This window comes from Orbicella faveolata, unplaced genomic scaffold (assembly GCF_042242905.1).
Source record: "Orbicella faveolata isolate gen_17 unplaced genomic scaffold, um_ofav_v1 contig_1, whole genome shotgun sequence".
NCBI classification, from domain to species: Eukaryota; Metazoa; Cnidaria; class Anthozoa; order Scleractinia; family Merulinidae; genus Orbicella; species Orbicella faveolata.
In genome coordinates this window covers 8,492,501-8,508,221 of record NW_028301536.1, presented here as the reverse complement: position 1 = coordinate 8,508,221, position 15,721 = coordinate 8,492,501, and the positions used below count along the sequence as shown (strand labels likewise).

The 15,721-nt window shown below is 41.2% G+C and overlaps 3 protein-coding genes across 3 annotated transcripts in view; 1 reads left to right on the top strand and 2 right to left on the bottom strand.

Annotated features, from left to right (window-relative positions):
* Positions 1-4,544: 4,544 nt before the first annotated feature.
* On the bottom strand, positions 4,545-5,509 carry LOC149117932 (uncharacterized). The gene is made up of 2 exons (XM_089282217.1): positions 5,032-5,509; positions 4,545-4,940 (listed from the first exon to the last, which is right to left on the bottom strand). The coding sequence occupies exons 1-2, from the start codon at positions 5,473-5,475 to the stop codon at positions 4,569-4,571; spliced, it is 816 nt and encodes a 271-aa protein (XP_089138343.1). The 5' UTR covers positions 5,476-5,509; the 3' UTR covers positions 4,545-4,568.
* Positions 5,510-8,511: 3,002 nt separating this feature from the next.
* LOC149117931 (uncharacterized) lies at positions 8,512-9,868 on the top strand. The gene has a single exon (XM_089287851.1). It carries the CDS (start codon positions 8,556-8,558, stop codon positions 9,462-9,464), a length of 909 nt encoding a protein of 302 aa, XP_089143977.1. The 5' UTR covers positions 8,512-8,555; the 3' UTR covers positions 9,465-9,868.
* Positions 9,869-12,820: 2,952 nt separating this feature from the next.
* LOC110056909 (WD repeat-containing protein 1-B-like) overlaps positions 12,821-15,721 on the bottom strand; it is a 48,162-nt gene continuing 45,261 nt past the window's right edge. The window contains exon 16 of the mRNA XM_020763464.2: positions 12,821-13,632. Coding sequence (XP_020619123.2) covers positions 13,523-13,632 — 110 coding nt within the window. The 3' untranslated portion in view covers positions 12,821-13,522. The remainder of the gene's footprint in view (positions 13,633-15,721) is intronic.

The following is a 15,721-nucleotide window of genomic DNA, read 5'->3' as shown; positions in this document are numbered from 1 at the left end:
ACGACATTCATTCAAGGGCGAAAAAGACTAGAAATGCTAAACTGTAAGGGATACCAAAATCCCTAGTGATATGGGTATCCTTTTCTAGGGTGTTTGTTTGTTATGGTTTCTTTAATTTAGGATAGCCAAATCCACCGAAGATTAAAAAGACAAAGCAAACTTTCAAAGACCAAAGGCGTTGAAGGGGGGAAAAGAAACAAGAAATGCGAAAAATTAAGGGATACCCAAATCCCTAGTGATATGGGTATCCCCTTCTGGAGTGTTTCTTTGTCCTTGTTTCTTTAATTCAGGGTAGCCAAATCGACCGAAGATAAAAAAGCAAAGCAAACTTACACAGACGAAAGTCATTCCAATGAGGAATGGACTAAAAATGCTGAAATGCAAGGGATACCCAAATCCCTAGTGATATGGGTATCCCCTTTCAGAGTGTTTGTTTGTTATTGTTTCTTTAATTCAGGATAGCCAAATCGACCGAAGATTAAAAAGGCAAAGCAAACTTTCAAGGAGGAAAGGCGTTGAAGGGGGGAAAGGACAAGAAATGCGAAAAATTAAGGGATACCCAAATCCCTAGTGATATGGGTATCCCCTTCTGGAGTGTTTCTTTGTCCTCGTTTCTTTAATTCAGGGTAGCCAAATCGACCGAAGATAAAAAAAGCAAAGCAAACTTACGCAGACGAAAGTCATTCCAATGAGGAATGGACTAGAAATGCTGAAATGTAAGGAATACTCAAATTCCTAGTGATATGGGTATCCCCTTTCAGAGTGTTTGTTTGTTATTGTTTCTTTAATTCAGGATAGCCAAATCGACCGAAGATTAAAAAGGCAAAGCAAACTTTCAAGGAGGAAAGGCGTTGAAGGGGGAAAGGACAAGAAATGCGAAAAATTAAGGGATACCCAAATCCCTAGTGATATGGGTATCCCCTTCTGGAGTGTTTCTTTGTCCTCGTTTCTTTAATTCAGGGTAGCCAAATGAACCGAAGACGAAGAGGAAAAATAAAATTAGAAAGACGAAATTCATTTAAGGGAGGAAAGAACTATAAATGCCTAAATGTAGGGGATACCCAGATCTCTAGTGATATGCGTATCCCCGTCCAATATGACTAGGTATTATCGTTTCTTTAGTTCGAATTAAGGGTAGCCAAATCGACCGAATATGCCATTCACCATTCAACTCGGAAAGGACTGAGATGGGCTCCTGCTGAAATAAAACTAACAAAAAGAGATTTATGCCTTAAATTACACCGAGAATGTCCTCGGAGATCTTTGTAGTAAAATTATTGTTTTTTGACTAAAGAAAAATTTACGGGATACAAAATATTTAGTCCAACATTAACGGGATATGAATTACTTAGCCTCTACCCCAACCTCCCTTCTACCTCATCCCCTCTATGAGGTCTCTATTCCCTTGAACTTTCTCCACGTGTCTAAGTCATTGATGCGAGTCGGGATTTGAGTGGATTTTCGCGGGAAATACGGAAAATGTTGGAAGGATGGATTTTGCAAAATATAGAAATATTTTAGAATATTTCAAAAGCCAGAAATATTCGGCAGGGTTTTCCAAAAACGAAAAGCTAATTTTGCGAAAATTTTGCAAAAACTTCGAATACGATGATCAGACAGATTGCCTGTTCTATATTGATAAAAGAAGAGATGGTTCAAAATTGAAGCGATTGGTGATAACAGAAAGCGATTGGTGATTGGTGATAACAGAAAACGAGAAATCGAGGGTTTTGGGATTTGGAATGCCACTCCGCTGATTTTTCTGGCTATGCAGGCAGAGACAATACCGTCAGAAAGATCAAGCAGCGTCACTACTGGCCAGATTATTTCAAGGATACAGTTGAAATGGCAAGAAAGTTTGATGTTCACTGCCATGCATGCTTCTTGGGTACATCTTCTGCATTGAGTTGTCGGCATATATTCAATTCAAGTGGCTACTGTTTGTGCTAAATTGTTTTTACCATCCTTGTTTTTTGGAACAGATGGCTCAGAGCGTATGTGGAAATTGTGAATCTCCATTCAAGTAGCCTTACTCTCCTTTATCTGCAATAGATGCCGTCCATCTCCACTTGACCTCGAGAAGGACTACATACATTATAACGATGAAGAAACGATATTTTGTGCTTCTCTTAAATCAAATCTGTATGTATGTTAGCGATGTTAGCCACAAGGGAAACGCGTAATCTGATTGGCTTATGACAGCGGCCGTGTAACAATCGATAGAAACATGAAAGGGAAAATGTGGTTTGAACTTCGTATATCCTTGCAGTTTGCACATCAAAATATTGATTTGCTTTATAGATTGTCAATGAGTTATGCTAAAAGAACTAAACAGTTCTCCCTCGTGTCCTATCGACTTTGATTAGACTGATGAATCACGAAACTTTTGCATTTCTTTCAGATAAGCCAGTCAAAGCTGAGGAGCCTAATAATACGTAACGAGTAGTATGACAGGTGCCAGTTTAGCCAGCCCCACACCCCCATTCAAGACGGCGGCCAAGAAAAGTTCGAGAAAAATGACGTCATCAAAATTTTACAACATGCCGTGACGTCATGCCTGTTCTTCGCTCCCAGTGTTTGGCCGCGTGGGGGTCTGGGTCCCATGGGGGGTATCGCTGACGTGTGTGTGGAACGTTCTAGAGCGCGCGCGCGTAACCCTAAGAACTGACGACGTGGCTAGTAAACCCTAAGAACTGACGACGTGGCTCGTAAACCCTAAGAACTGACCCAAACTAAACCCAACTAAACCCAACTAAACCCAACTAAACCCAACTAAACCCAAGGTGGGGTAGCGGTTTTGGTAAGAAATGTCAATTGGCTCACCTCGAGATGACGCCCTCCGCTGGCGCGCGCGGCGTTGTTGACCTGAGAGACTGGAATCTGGGTCATTTCTTTCTCTTATTTTATTGACTTGGTTTACTACTCTTTAGCTTGACAAAGCGGCCAGGTGTGTGACCCATGTCTCGCTTTAAAAGAAATCGAGAAATTCTTCCATCTGCGCTGACTGAGCTTGGCTCAGATTGTCATCCAAAACTGTGATTTTTAGACCATTACGGAAATGAGCTTCGAACCATGTACAATGATTTTCGCTCTTTGACGATCCACTGTCGTAATATACAAGACAATCGAAACAAACATTACATTATTCACAATGTCTCTTAGCAAAATGACACCACTCTCCACTGTAATTGGCTATCTTCTGGAGTGGAACCTGACAAATGCCTGGGGACTAAAGTGGTTAAGGATGCCGTCAGCGGTTTACCAGATGTCCCCAGCGTCCAGGTGAGTAGAGTGCGGGCACAGTAATGTCATTAAATTGTTATAAACAAAACGAAGAGTCTGAGTCTTTATAACGTTTATTGAATAATAATAACTCCAAAGGGAGAATTGATTATAATTTTAAGTCTTGACCGTCGGTATTCCACAATGTGTTGGGAACTAGACTCGTTTCCAGTTTCTCGGATTCTTGGTCCCAGGCCCCAAAACGCAAGATATTCTGGCCTAGTTTTCTTTGCGTTTGGTCATGAAGTCTTTGCCTGATCCGTTCCTTATTCTTAGCATAATATTTTCTCCAATATTCGTTGATCCGTTCCCTGTTGTTTTTACAGTATTGTCTTCGGTAATTTCTGATTTGCTCCTTGTTCTGTTGACAATAGGCTCTCTGGCTGCTGGCGAGTCGTTTCTTGTTGTTTTCATACCATCTTTTACGACGGGTTTTGAGAATCCCGACGTTCTCTGCCCGAAATTTTTTTTGTCGGGCCTGGATTCGCTCTCTGTTCTTTGCATAATAATTTTTGTGGTAGGCCTTTTTACAGACTACCTTCTGGTCATTCCCTGACAGCTGATTGGAGCAATTCATCTTGCATGTGTGGTGTCTTACAAATAATGACTAAAACCCTGGAATCACACACTCTTATAAGAATCGCCGGGCTAATTCAGGTTTCAACCTCTTCTTCTACTTCCTCTTCATCATCATCGTCGGGGAGTAACTTCTTCTTTATGACTCTGTTTAGCAGGAATTTTCGTTTTTCCACTGCTGACTCGGCTGCTTCGTCAAAATCCATGTCGTCTTCCTCAATAAAGCGTCGAAGAGTCTTCATGACGGTGTATTGGGTCGAGTTTGATACGGTGAGTCCATTTTAGACGCTCTAAGTAAGTCTTCCGTAGCCTTCTTCTACTTGCAGGTAATAGGGCATTAAAAGTAGCATTTTCGGCATAGTTTTGGGATTTCCCTTATCCAGGAACTGCTGGACTTCTTTCAGGTAGGATTCTTCGATATCTTCCCCGGCTTTTTGACGTAACGGACTCCACGGATCTGGTTCATCGTCGCCCGTTTCTTCTTCCTCTTCGGAGATGCTACTATCCTCCTCTTCTCCCTGTTCCTCTTCAGGCTCCTCTTCTCCCACCCCCTCTTCCTCTTCTATGTTTCCATCATTGTTATCTTCACGGGGCCAAAAATATCTGTTGAACAATCATCCATGATTCTCGTCGATCTTCTCCTAAGACTGTGTGCTTCAAAGGAGCCCAGTCGATTGAAGTGCTCTTTAATATACCATTTTGGTCCATGATCAAACATCCTCCCTCTTTCTTCGATGCCAGCGCGGGTATCCTTCGTGCGTCAAGAGATGACTAAACACGCGTTTCCTGTCATCACTGGCGGGATGTAAATCTAGGACCGTGTACCCAAACGGTCGTTCGGTCACTTTTTGATACACGTCCATCATGTCTTGCCAGCAAGTGGGAAAGGCTTGAAGCAGTAAATTCCTCATGCCTAATTGATCTCGTGGATTCTTGAAGGCTACGATGTAGTGGGCGTTCCTGGAAATACTCTTGGCGTATTTCCCTGGTGGAAACATGTCTTGGCACAGGTACAACACGGTGATATTTTGATGATGAGAATGTTTGGTGAATAAATCCAACAACTCTTTGTCTTCACCTCCCTTTTAGAAATTGTATTTAGCAGGGCCCCTCTGGATACCAGCCACTGTGCTGAATGGGCCACCCTGCATAAATAAAGTTTCACCTACCTACCTCCGCCATGAGATCATCTAACACCAGAACTCCACCTTTCGGAAACCACGACTTGAGATGGCCTGACTCTGGAATCCCTTCGTGAAATTGTACACCAGCGTCTTTCATATCTCGGAATACATTTTGCCACACCCCGTAGCAATAATGAATCGTTGGAAGAGGGTTCACAAACAAGTGATTCAAGGGTAACGATTCGGTAAAACAAGTCTTGCCACAACCAGAAGAGCCCACGATCAAAATACTGGAGGGGGTCTTGAACCGAAACGCTTCTCCAAATTCTATTCCATTTGGGAACCCATTCTGCTTTTCAGTAAGAAATGGGATCTTTGGGACATTTTCTCGTGATTTTTCTGATCTACTGCTTTGACAACTATGTTTCTCGTGACGAATTCTACTGTCTGCACGAGAGAATAGTCTATGACAATATCGACAATAAAGGGACATGACTCCTTGCTAGTTTGACTCAAAATAAATGGAGCCAGTTTAAGCCTTATTTTTATACATGGTTGACGATAGAGGTGGGGAATGTGGTGGTGGTGGTGGTGGTGGTGGTGGTGGTGGTGGTGAATGTGATGGTGGTAGTGGTGGTGGTGGTGGTGATGGCGGTGGTGGTGGTGGTGGTGGCGAATGTGGTGGTAGTGGTAGTGGTAGTGGTGGTGTGAAGAATTTACTCTTTCATTTTTTGGGGGGAGTACGGCGTCAGCACCAATGACGCCAACAGAAGTGTGACTTTTATATTGCAGTAAAAACAAAGCCGTCAAATCAGTACTTTTAGACCATGTCGGCTCAGAGCACGTTGAGTGCTAGACAAAAAGACGGTGAGCGAATCGGGTTTTTGAAGACAGACGGTAAGCCGTTGGACGAGATGTTAAAGCCACTGTAGTGTGCCATCGTTTCGGCTCCAGCTCACAAAGGCTTCACGTTGCCTGCCATGATAGTGATACTGCAACACCATAATCTTTACAAGCACACCAAGTCGAGGGAACACTATAACAACTACAAACTCTTGAAGGATGTTCTGCGCAGCCCAAAACGCCGGGGCCTGGGTCAGCTGGAAAAATTAAGATGCGGCCCCTTCCTAAAAAACGTTTTGACTCACATCACCGATCTTCAGACTCATGTCAAAGCCAGACAGGATGCCTGGAACATTTTCCAGCTGATGGAACGCCAAGACTTATTACTGGACAGGCAACTATTGATCGTCGAAGTAAAACTGGCCGATCATTCGTGTCATTTTCTCTTTGTGGGACCGCCGGACCTCGACAGCCTTTTCATCTTAAAGGAAGGGCCCCATTTTCACGGATTAAAAGAGCCCATCTTCTTTTTTGAAAAATATTGTCTCTTCCACTGCTGTTGTTAGATGACCTTTATTATTAAAAAAAAAACCTTTTTTCCGGCTTGTTAATAAGAAAAACAATAAATTTCAGGTTTGAAGGTAGTGAGAGTCTGAGCTTTTGATTACCCATTAGGGTTAGGGCCACGTCAGCCCTTGGGTTTTGTTGGGTTTAATAGCCACGGCCACCTTGGGTTTAGTTAGGGTTAACTTTGGTTTAACCACTTAGGGTTTAGTTAGGGTTTTACCAGCCACGTCAGTTCTTAGGGTTTACTAGGCACGTCAGCTTTTACTAGCCACGTCAGTTCTTAGGGTTTACTAGGCACGTCGTCAGTTCTTAGGGTTTACTAGGCACGTCGTCAGTTCTTAGGGTTTACTAGCCACGTCGTCAGTTCTTAGGGTTTACTAGCCACGTCAGTTCTTAGGGTTACGCGCGCGCGCTAACGATAGCCCCGCTCTAGAACTTTCCACACACACGTCAGCCATCCCCCCACCAACCGTGGCGTCAGCGATACCTCCCCATGGAACCCAGACCCCCACGCGGTCAACCACTGGGGGCGAAAAACAGGCATGACGTCACGGCATGTGGTGAAATTTTTATGACGTAATTTTTCTCGAACTTTTCTTGGCCGCCATCTTGAATGGGGGTGTGGGGCTGGCTAAACTGGCACCTGTCATACTACTGTAACGTTGTAAAATGTGATGAGATCATTGATCGTTGCCGGTAGGGAAGAAAATTACCCCTTACACAAACTAATAGGAAATTTCTCATTTCGCACACTTTACGCGTTCTGATCAGTTTAGATTTATTTTAAAGATAATATTGTTTTTTCATTGTATTACTTCAACAACCGAAACACTCAAATTGAAGAAAAGGTGGGTCTTGACTCGTGTAATACGGTGGAAAAAAATCAGACGGTGCTGAAGGAATCTGTCAGTCCTTTGGTAAAGAACGAAGAAGAATAAGAAAAGGAAGAGGAAGGAATGAAGTTGCGACGCAGATCCAAGATTAAGGTCAGTCTTCTTTTCTTTCGACCTTTCAGTTTTTTGTACTTCGTCTTTTCAGTAGTATAATTTACTGTCAATTTTTGTTATATTGGTTTTAACAGAGAAAATGCAAGTCGTCGGAATAGTTAATGGCACACCATCTAAAACCGAAGCAGCAAAAATTAGGGTCAGCTAATGTCATGGTGAACTGTACAGTAGTACTAGCAGTAGCACAAGCGATCTATCTATCTATCCATCCATCCACCCTTCCGTCCGTCCGTCCGTCCGTCCGTCTGTCTATCTGTCTTTCTGTCTGTCTGTCTAACCCAGTAAACGATATTTCGACGTGCAAGGGCCTTACTATACTTTTCTTAACTTTTTCTTCGAAAACAGTAAATCGGAAGATGAAGCAGCAGCGCAGAAGGAAGCCAAGGAAATGATCGACGAGGTAGAAAAACAGGGCGTGCTTAAAACGATCATCAAGAAAGCTTGTGAAATAAGCGAAGAAGCACTCGCAGACCTTGGTCGAGGCGGTAAAAGAGGCTATTTAGCTTTCCGTGAGCTTACCACAGAAAAAGAAGGCGACAATCAAAGCTTAAACGCACAATTACAAGCCTCAGAAACCCTGTCAAGTGCCTTGGAATAACAATTAGCTCGTCGCTTCCCGAAGCACTTGAGATGGGACAGAAAGACAGTTGCTGGCCCAACGGTGAAAATGATCGCCAACCGTATAACATACGTAACCGGTGAAATACTGCGTCGGTTTAAAAAGTGATTTTATTTCTCCTTCTTGTGAACTCGATTTTGACTATGGGTTTGCCGAGACTCCAATCTGATAGTAAGTACATAACTGTCTCTGTACTACAGAGGACACAAAGATTCCATAATATCATTACTGAAAACGGTTGAAAAAATTATCGTATTCAGGCAATATTATGAGGTGAAACTAGAAATTTCCTATCATTACCCATAACATGTCACTGGAAATATGGGTATGATCGGTCGACTAAGGATATCATAATAATAATAATAATAATAATAATAATAATAATAATAATAATAATGACAACAACAACAACAACAAGAACAACAAGAACAACAACAATAATAATAATAATAATAATAATAATAATAATAATAATAATAATTATACATCAAAGTTACCATCCCGCTGGTCCAACAGATCGTGGCTCAATCCCATCAGATGCCGGATGATTCTTTGGTCAAGCCACTACAACAGGCAATGAGGAGTGAGAGAGCAACGGTGCTCCAAGACAGGGCAGAGCATATCAGAGGGGTAGCCCCACAGAAAGTCCAACAGGCACTTGACCTTGCTGCGGAAAAAGGGTCATCTGTTTGGCTGACGGTACTCCTCCTTCGCGAAATGGGTTTCAATCTAAATAAGAGAGAGTTCCGCGATGCAATCAAACTACGCTACGATTGGCCGGTCGATGATATCCTCTCCACCTGTGTATGCGGTGATGCTTTTACAGTGGACCACGCAATGATATGCAAGACAGGTGGGTTCGTTACCCAACGTCACAATGAGCTGAGGGACTTAGAAGCCGAACTCCTTAATATGGTTTGTACCGATGTTGAGATTGAGCCTGTCCTGCAAGACATCTCGGGTGAACAGCTGGGAAGAGGTTCTAATCGAGCTCCAGATGCGAGATTAGATATTCATGCGCGCGGGTTCTGGGAGAACCAACGATCAGCATTCTTTGACGTGAGGGTTTGTCACCCTAATGCTGATTCGTATAGGGACCTAGAGCTCCAACAGATATACCGCAATCATGAGAACGAGAAGAAGCGTCTTTACGCGAGGAGGGTTTTGGATATCGAACAAGGAACCTTTACACCCCTTATTTTCACGTCAACAGGCGGCATGGGAAACGAGTGCCTGCAATACCATTCCAGACTGGCGCAGCTGGTCTCCATCAAGAAAGGAGAACATTATGCTAAAACAATCTCCTGGATAAGAGCAAGGACATCCTTCGCTTTACTGAGATCCGCACTAATCTGCCTAAGAGGTTCAAGAGCTAGAAGGAAAGCCTTTTGTGACTTTAAGAACATTGATATTGACGTTGAAACCCAGGAGGGAGCCATTATGTAAACACTGTTGAAATAGGTTTTAATAGTTTATTTCTTTTATTTACTTTTATCTTGTATTATACCGATATTGACGTTGAAACCCAGGAGGGAGCCATTATGTAAACACTGTTGAAATAGGTTTTAATAGTTTATTTCTTTTACTTACTTTTACCTTGTATATACCTTATTTATAAAAAAAAAAAAATAGTAGTAGTAGTAGTAGTATTAGCATTAGTTGTAGTAACCATGATATCATGACATATATGATATGACGATGATGATAATAAATTATTATTATTATTATTTTGATATTATTATTACTATTATAATTACCGAAAACTTAAGGAACAACAGAATTTCTGAATTTTTTACCAGATACATGTAAGATTCAAGTTTGTATGGAAAAGTGCTCAATAAAGTTTGCTATTATTAAATTTTATATAGCGCTAATACTATGAAATATTCAAAAGCGCTTTACATATAAAAAGAAGCTCATAAACTAAAACAAAGATTTATAAAAAGGATAAAATGTGCTAGAAATACAAAAATAAAAAACGGCTCATGTAACTAAGATTTACAAAAATTATAAACAGTCATAGGCGATTTTAAAAAGATATGTTTTCAATCGTTTTTAAAAATGTCCAAGGACGAGCTTGATCGTATGGCCCAGAGCATTCGACCATTTCATTTTTCATCAGGGCATACGACATGTCATTTCTCGTACTTTCCCTAACATTATAAAGCCAAGTTTCAACATTGATTACTGGATTATATTTTCTTTGTTTGTTATTATAGCCAACCTAACAGCTGGTTATTTCCCTTTACGCCTATTATATTCTCATAGGGCGCGTCTCAAAAACACGATAATTATATTAGATTGAGTATCTAATAAACTGCTGATTTGTAAAGCTGTATTCTCGTTTGGAATGTTCTCGGTTCACAGTCATGTATTGGACGGGGATACCAGTATCACTAAAGATTTACATATACCAAATATTCAGCTCTCCCTTACATTTTAACATTTGCAATCATTTCCTCGTTGAATGGTGAAGTCTTTGTTAATTTTCTTTGCCTTTTTATCTTCGGTCGATTTGGCTACCCTGAATTCAAAAAACGATAACAAACAAACATATTGTAAGGGGATACCCACATCACTATGAATTTGGGTATCCCCTACATTTTAGCATTTCTAGTCCTTTCCTTACTGAAATGACCTTTGTCTTTGTAAGTTTACTTTGCCTTTTAATGTTCGGTTCATTTGGTTTACCCCGGATCAAAGAAACGATAAACAAACAAACACTCTGGAAGGGAATAAACATATCACTAGGGATTTGGGTATCCCTTACACTTCAGCATTTCGATCTAGTCCTCGTTCCTCATTGGAACTTTCGTCTTCGTAATTTCGCTTTGCTTTTTTTTTTTATCCTTGGTCGATTTGGCTACCCTGAATTAAAGAAACGAGAACAAAGAAACAGTCCAGAAGGGGACACCCATATCACTAGGGATTTGGGTATCCCTTAATTTTTCGCATTTCTTGTCCTTTCCCTCCTTCAACGCCTTTCCTCTTTGAAAGTTTGCTTTGCCTTTTTAATCTTCGGTCGATTTGGCTACCTGAGGTAAAGAAACGATGACAAACAAACACCGTACACAGGGATACCCATATCACTAGGGATTTGGGTATGCCTTACAGTTCAGCATTTCGATCTAGTCCTTTCCTCAGTGGAATTAATTTTGTCTTTGTAAGTTTGCTTTGCCTTTTAGATTTGGTTACCCTGAATTAAAGAAACAATAACAAGCAGGCACATTGGAAAGGGAAGTAATAGGAGAGATAATCAAGGAAAGAGCGATAAATAAACAAGTCTGAGGCAAAGTTTATTTCAGACAGGCAACATACACAGAGGTTAGTCACAGCTTGAGACCTGCATATTGCGTGACGACCGTATCTCAGTGTACCCACTCGCATATTGATTTTATTCAATCGCCGAACTATCCGAGGTTTAGAATGCGCCTTTCTTGTTGAAAATGACGTGCATTTCAAGGGTTATGGATAGGCACTAAGCGCATGTTCACACAACGAACTTTGGCGCGTGAATCCGGTTTTGTATGTCGTTATAAATGCGGACTCGGATGAGACAGGGATTTGGGTAAGGGGGTACCCAAAACACGGGGATACCCAAATCACTGTGACACCTGTCGCGGAGCTGCAACCGCGAGCCGGCGAGAAGAATGGGGCGAGGAAAAGTGAGCCTGCACGCGAGCTATTGATTTTTGAATTCCGCCCCTCGTGAGGTGTCAAGTCGGCATTTCACATGTGTCAGATAACTATCCAATAGGAACGAAGCAAAATGTAAACAAACATGACAGCGCATTGCAGTGGAGACTTTCGCTGAGGATGGTCAAACTTCTTCTTGGACGGCGCAGAAACCCCGAAGAAAGCTGTGAAGAAAAGCGTGAATCGGGCGAACGATTGTTGCCGAATGTGGAAAATGTTCTTTTTATGTTAAGTATGGAACAGAACAATCTGGTCGTATGTCCACACAAAATTTATCCATAGCCTCAAATCGCGATGGCAGCCGTGGTGAAGTTTTGGCCTCGATGTCCGAGAACATTGGTGTTGTATTCATTGAATCCCCGAGGTTGTCCGAGAGGAATTCGAATGCAAGTAAGGCCAAGGGAAACGTCGAATCTTAGTCGAATTTAATTCGTCGAACCTATTAGTTTTGAAATAGGCGCATGAATGGTGCGACGTTTGCTGCAATTAAATTCGACTCAAATTAGTTGGTTCGACTCTAACATAGGTTCGACTTGCCAAGTCGGATAATGCGACAGTGGTTCAGCGTTTCAGCAAACGCCCCTCTAAACACGCGCTGAACTCAATTCATAAATCATGCAAATTACAATAATTGATCCAAATGTGATGGGACTGGGCAAACGTCACAGAAATACAGGGTGCTTACCATTTCGCAAAAAAAAATCCGGAAATTTCGGTTGAAAGTCAAATGGAACAGTAATTTTACGGAAAATCCGTTCGGAAATTGTAGACTACCTTCAGAGGTTGTCCTCTTTATCCGGCGGAAATTTCTTTACTATTTGGTAAATTTTCCAGTTTCCAGTCCCTCATCAACCGAACACAATTACGAGAAATCGAACTGCAAATGGTGAGCGCCATCTCGTTCGGTTGGTTTGCTGATTTTGGAAAAACCCTTACCATTATACAACGGTCATCCCAACCGGTTTATTCTGACAAATAGTAAGTACCCACATACTCCTCCATCTGCCAAACGCTATTTCCCCCCCCCCCCCCCCCATTGCATTTTTCTTCATCAGTTAGTCTGTTTCCAGGGCAAATCCCAATAGACTATTACAAAACCAGCCAAGTCCTACATAACATTCTTTATTAAATGCAATTACTTTGGTAAGTGTTGATAGAAATAATTCCAAAATGCAATCTTCAACATCTAGCTTTAAAAGACATTACAAAATCCCGATAGAAAATATACTACTAAGATATTTTCTTTGCGCAACACTGTTTGTCTGTTATATTGCCCAGGTGACTATTGTTTGATTTTCATAACAGGACTTCTCGTGCTTGTAATTAATTGATTCGGTGAGTGTGGAGTACCCTTCAACTCAATTAGAAAAAAACATCAACAAAAAAACAAACAAACAAACAAACAAAAAACAAAAAACAATGTCATATGAGGACAGAAATGACTTTACGCATGACCTTATGTTACTCCTGTGAATAATCCGTTATCAAAATACACTACAAGTACAAGTACCGCGCTCACTATCTACATTTTACACTATAACAGCACAAAGATTTTCTCTCCTCTCGCTCACATCCTTGTCCAAAGCATTGAAGAGCTCTTGGACAACAAAGACAAGGATTGAGGGGGGAGATAAATGACAGACTTTGATTCGGAGACTTGACTTTTTGAAGGTTGAACGGAGTATTCTCCGATTGTTCAACACAAAAGGCACGTGATCACTGTTAGGAATTAGCACACAATAACCATCGCTGACTTAATTAACAGACAAGACATGAGAAATGCAAGGGAGGGGAGGGTGCAATAACACCTAGTTATGTTTTATGGACCAAAAACGGAGGCAGCAGTCGTGACCAGCGCTAACCAAAGTGTTATTATCCAACCACGTGACCCGAGAAATAACGGTCTGCGGATGGGCATCTAAAATAACAACAAACAACAATTGTAAGTAAGTAACCAGCAATGAATGTGTAATGTGTAGCACGGGTCATCAGTTGGTCAATGAAAATGATTTTCATATCCAAATAGACGAAACATCCAAATCTAAATGCAAGTTCCTTGCTGGGGGGAAGGGGGAACGGGGGGGGGGGGGGGGGAGAGCAGACGAAGAGTTTTTCTCGGCGAGATATTGAATCTTCTTGGCGATCGTGAGGTTATGATGTGACTGACTGGTTACATTAAAAGGTCATCGCAGGATCCCACAAGTAGATATGTCTGTTTGAAGTCAGTTAGCTTGCAGCTAAGATCTGGAAAAATATAGTAAGATCTGGTAATACGTCGAACCTCCACCAGCTGGTCGAATGAACATGTAATAGAAAGGTTATGAGTCAACAGTTTAGTGCTTTGTTGATTTCTGGTTACAGATAAAGTCTGTACGCTGCTATCCTGGTTGTCGACACTGGGTTTACCATCGAGATTGCCAATTTTTCTGTCTGAGAAATCGAATTCACAAACTACTTCACAAACTTCGCACGCCGAAGGTTCTCTTTCCGAAGAAAGTCTTGCCAGTGATCACCTCGCGCACCTCGCAATTCAACTGAGATTTACTCTGTACATAAATATATCTACACCTTATATATTAACATGAATCTCCTTAATCATGCGGGGACTCCTATGATGCACGGGGAACAACTCGCTCTAGTTTGTATTTAGCTCTTATTAGCCGAGCAGGAGGTCTGTATACACGACCGTGGTCAAGATTCTCGCATACAGACCGACTAACTTTGTTGATTATATGACGCAAACAAGAAAAATTTAATTCGTTAAATGTAACTGGTTTGTACTAACCTGACTAACTGACATTTTGCTTGCGAGCGGCGATGAGCTGAACTTAATTCTGCCAAAGTTTGCTCGCCCTCTTTACTTTTTTTCCTCATCAGGCTTTTTGGCACTTCCATAAATAAATATTTTTAGATGAAAATAGTCAACGATTTTGCATTTTAGTTCGCAACTTTGTCACTCCAAAACATTACCGGTCTAGATGCCGGAGTCGAGGTCCATAAACTCGAAAAAAAAGAACGTTTTATTATATGGCTCTGTCTCAAAATGACTGGGAACTACCAAATGCACGAATTTGATTGGCTGAAATCGATATTGAAAGCACTCTAGATTTTCCCATCTAGACCGGCATCTAGACCTGTAATGTTTTGCAGTGAAAAAGTTGCAAACTAAAATGCAAAATCATAGACTATTGTCATCTAACAATATTTATTTATGGCAGTGCCAAAAAACATGACGAGAAAAAACAAAAGTAAAGAGGACGAGCAAACTTTGGCAGAATTAAATTCAGCTCATTGGCGTTCGCAAGCAAAATATCAGTTAGTACAAACCAGTTACATTTAACGGATTAAATTGTTCTTGTTTGCGTCATATAATAAACGGACTTAGTCGGTCTGTATGGGAGAATCTTGACTTCGGTCTGTACCCACGACCTCGGTCAAGATTATCCTATTGCTGGCTTTCAGTTTCACGCAATTCAAAATAGATCAAAATAAAAATCAAAACCGGTCAATAAATAAAGTCCAGAATCTGGGAAATGAAAGAAGGTAAATATGCAAAGACTCTCGCCAAAATTCTGGTCACAGCAATTTTTCTTATGCGAGATATGCGTAGAAATTTTTTACCAAATTTATAGAGATTTGTATGGAGACGCTATGCTGGTGCCCATCCGTATGGGCACCAACATGGCGGCCGGAAACCAACAGAAACATCTGTCACTGAGTTTTGCTACAAAAGCGTGATTTTATCCCACGAGGAACTCTAAAACATTAAAATAATACTTTTTCTAAGACATGAACTATTCAGATAGCCAAGTTCCCCGAAATAAGTCACTTTTTAAACCATCATGACAGTTCTCTAGGCCGTCATGTAAATACCGCGTCACGTAAAAGCTTAGAAATTCAAGCGTAGTGTATCACAAAACCAAGAGCCCGTGCGGAGCGGAAATTTGTATGAATATTAGTTTTCAGCTGCTCTTATACATCATTTAAGTAAAATCTCAGGAAGATCA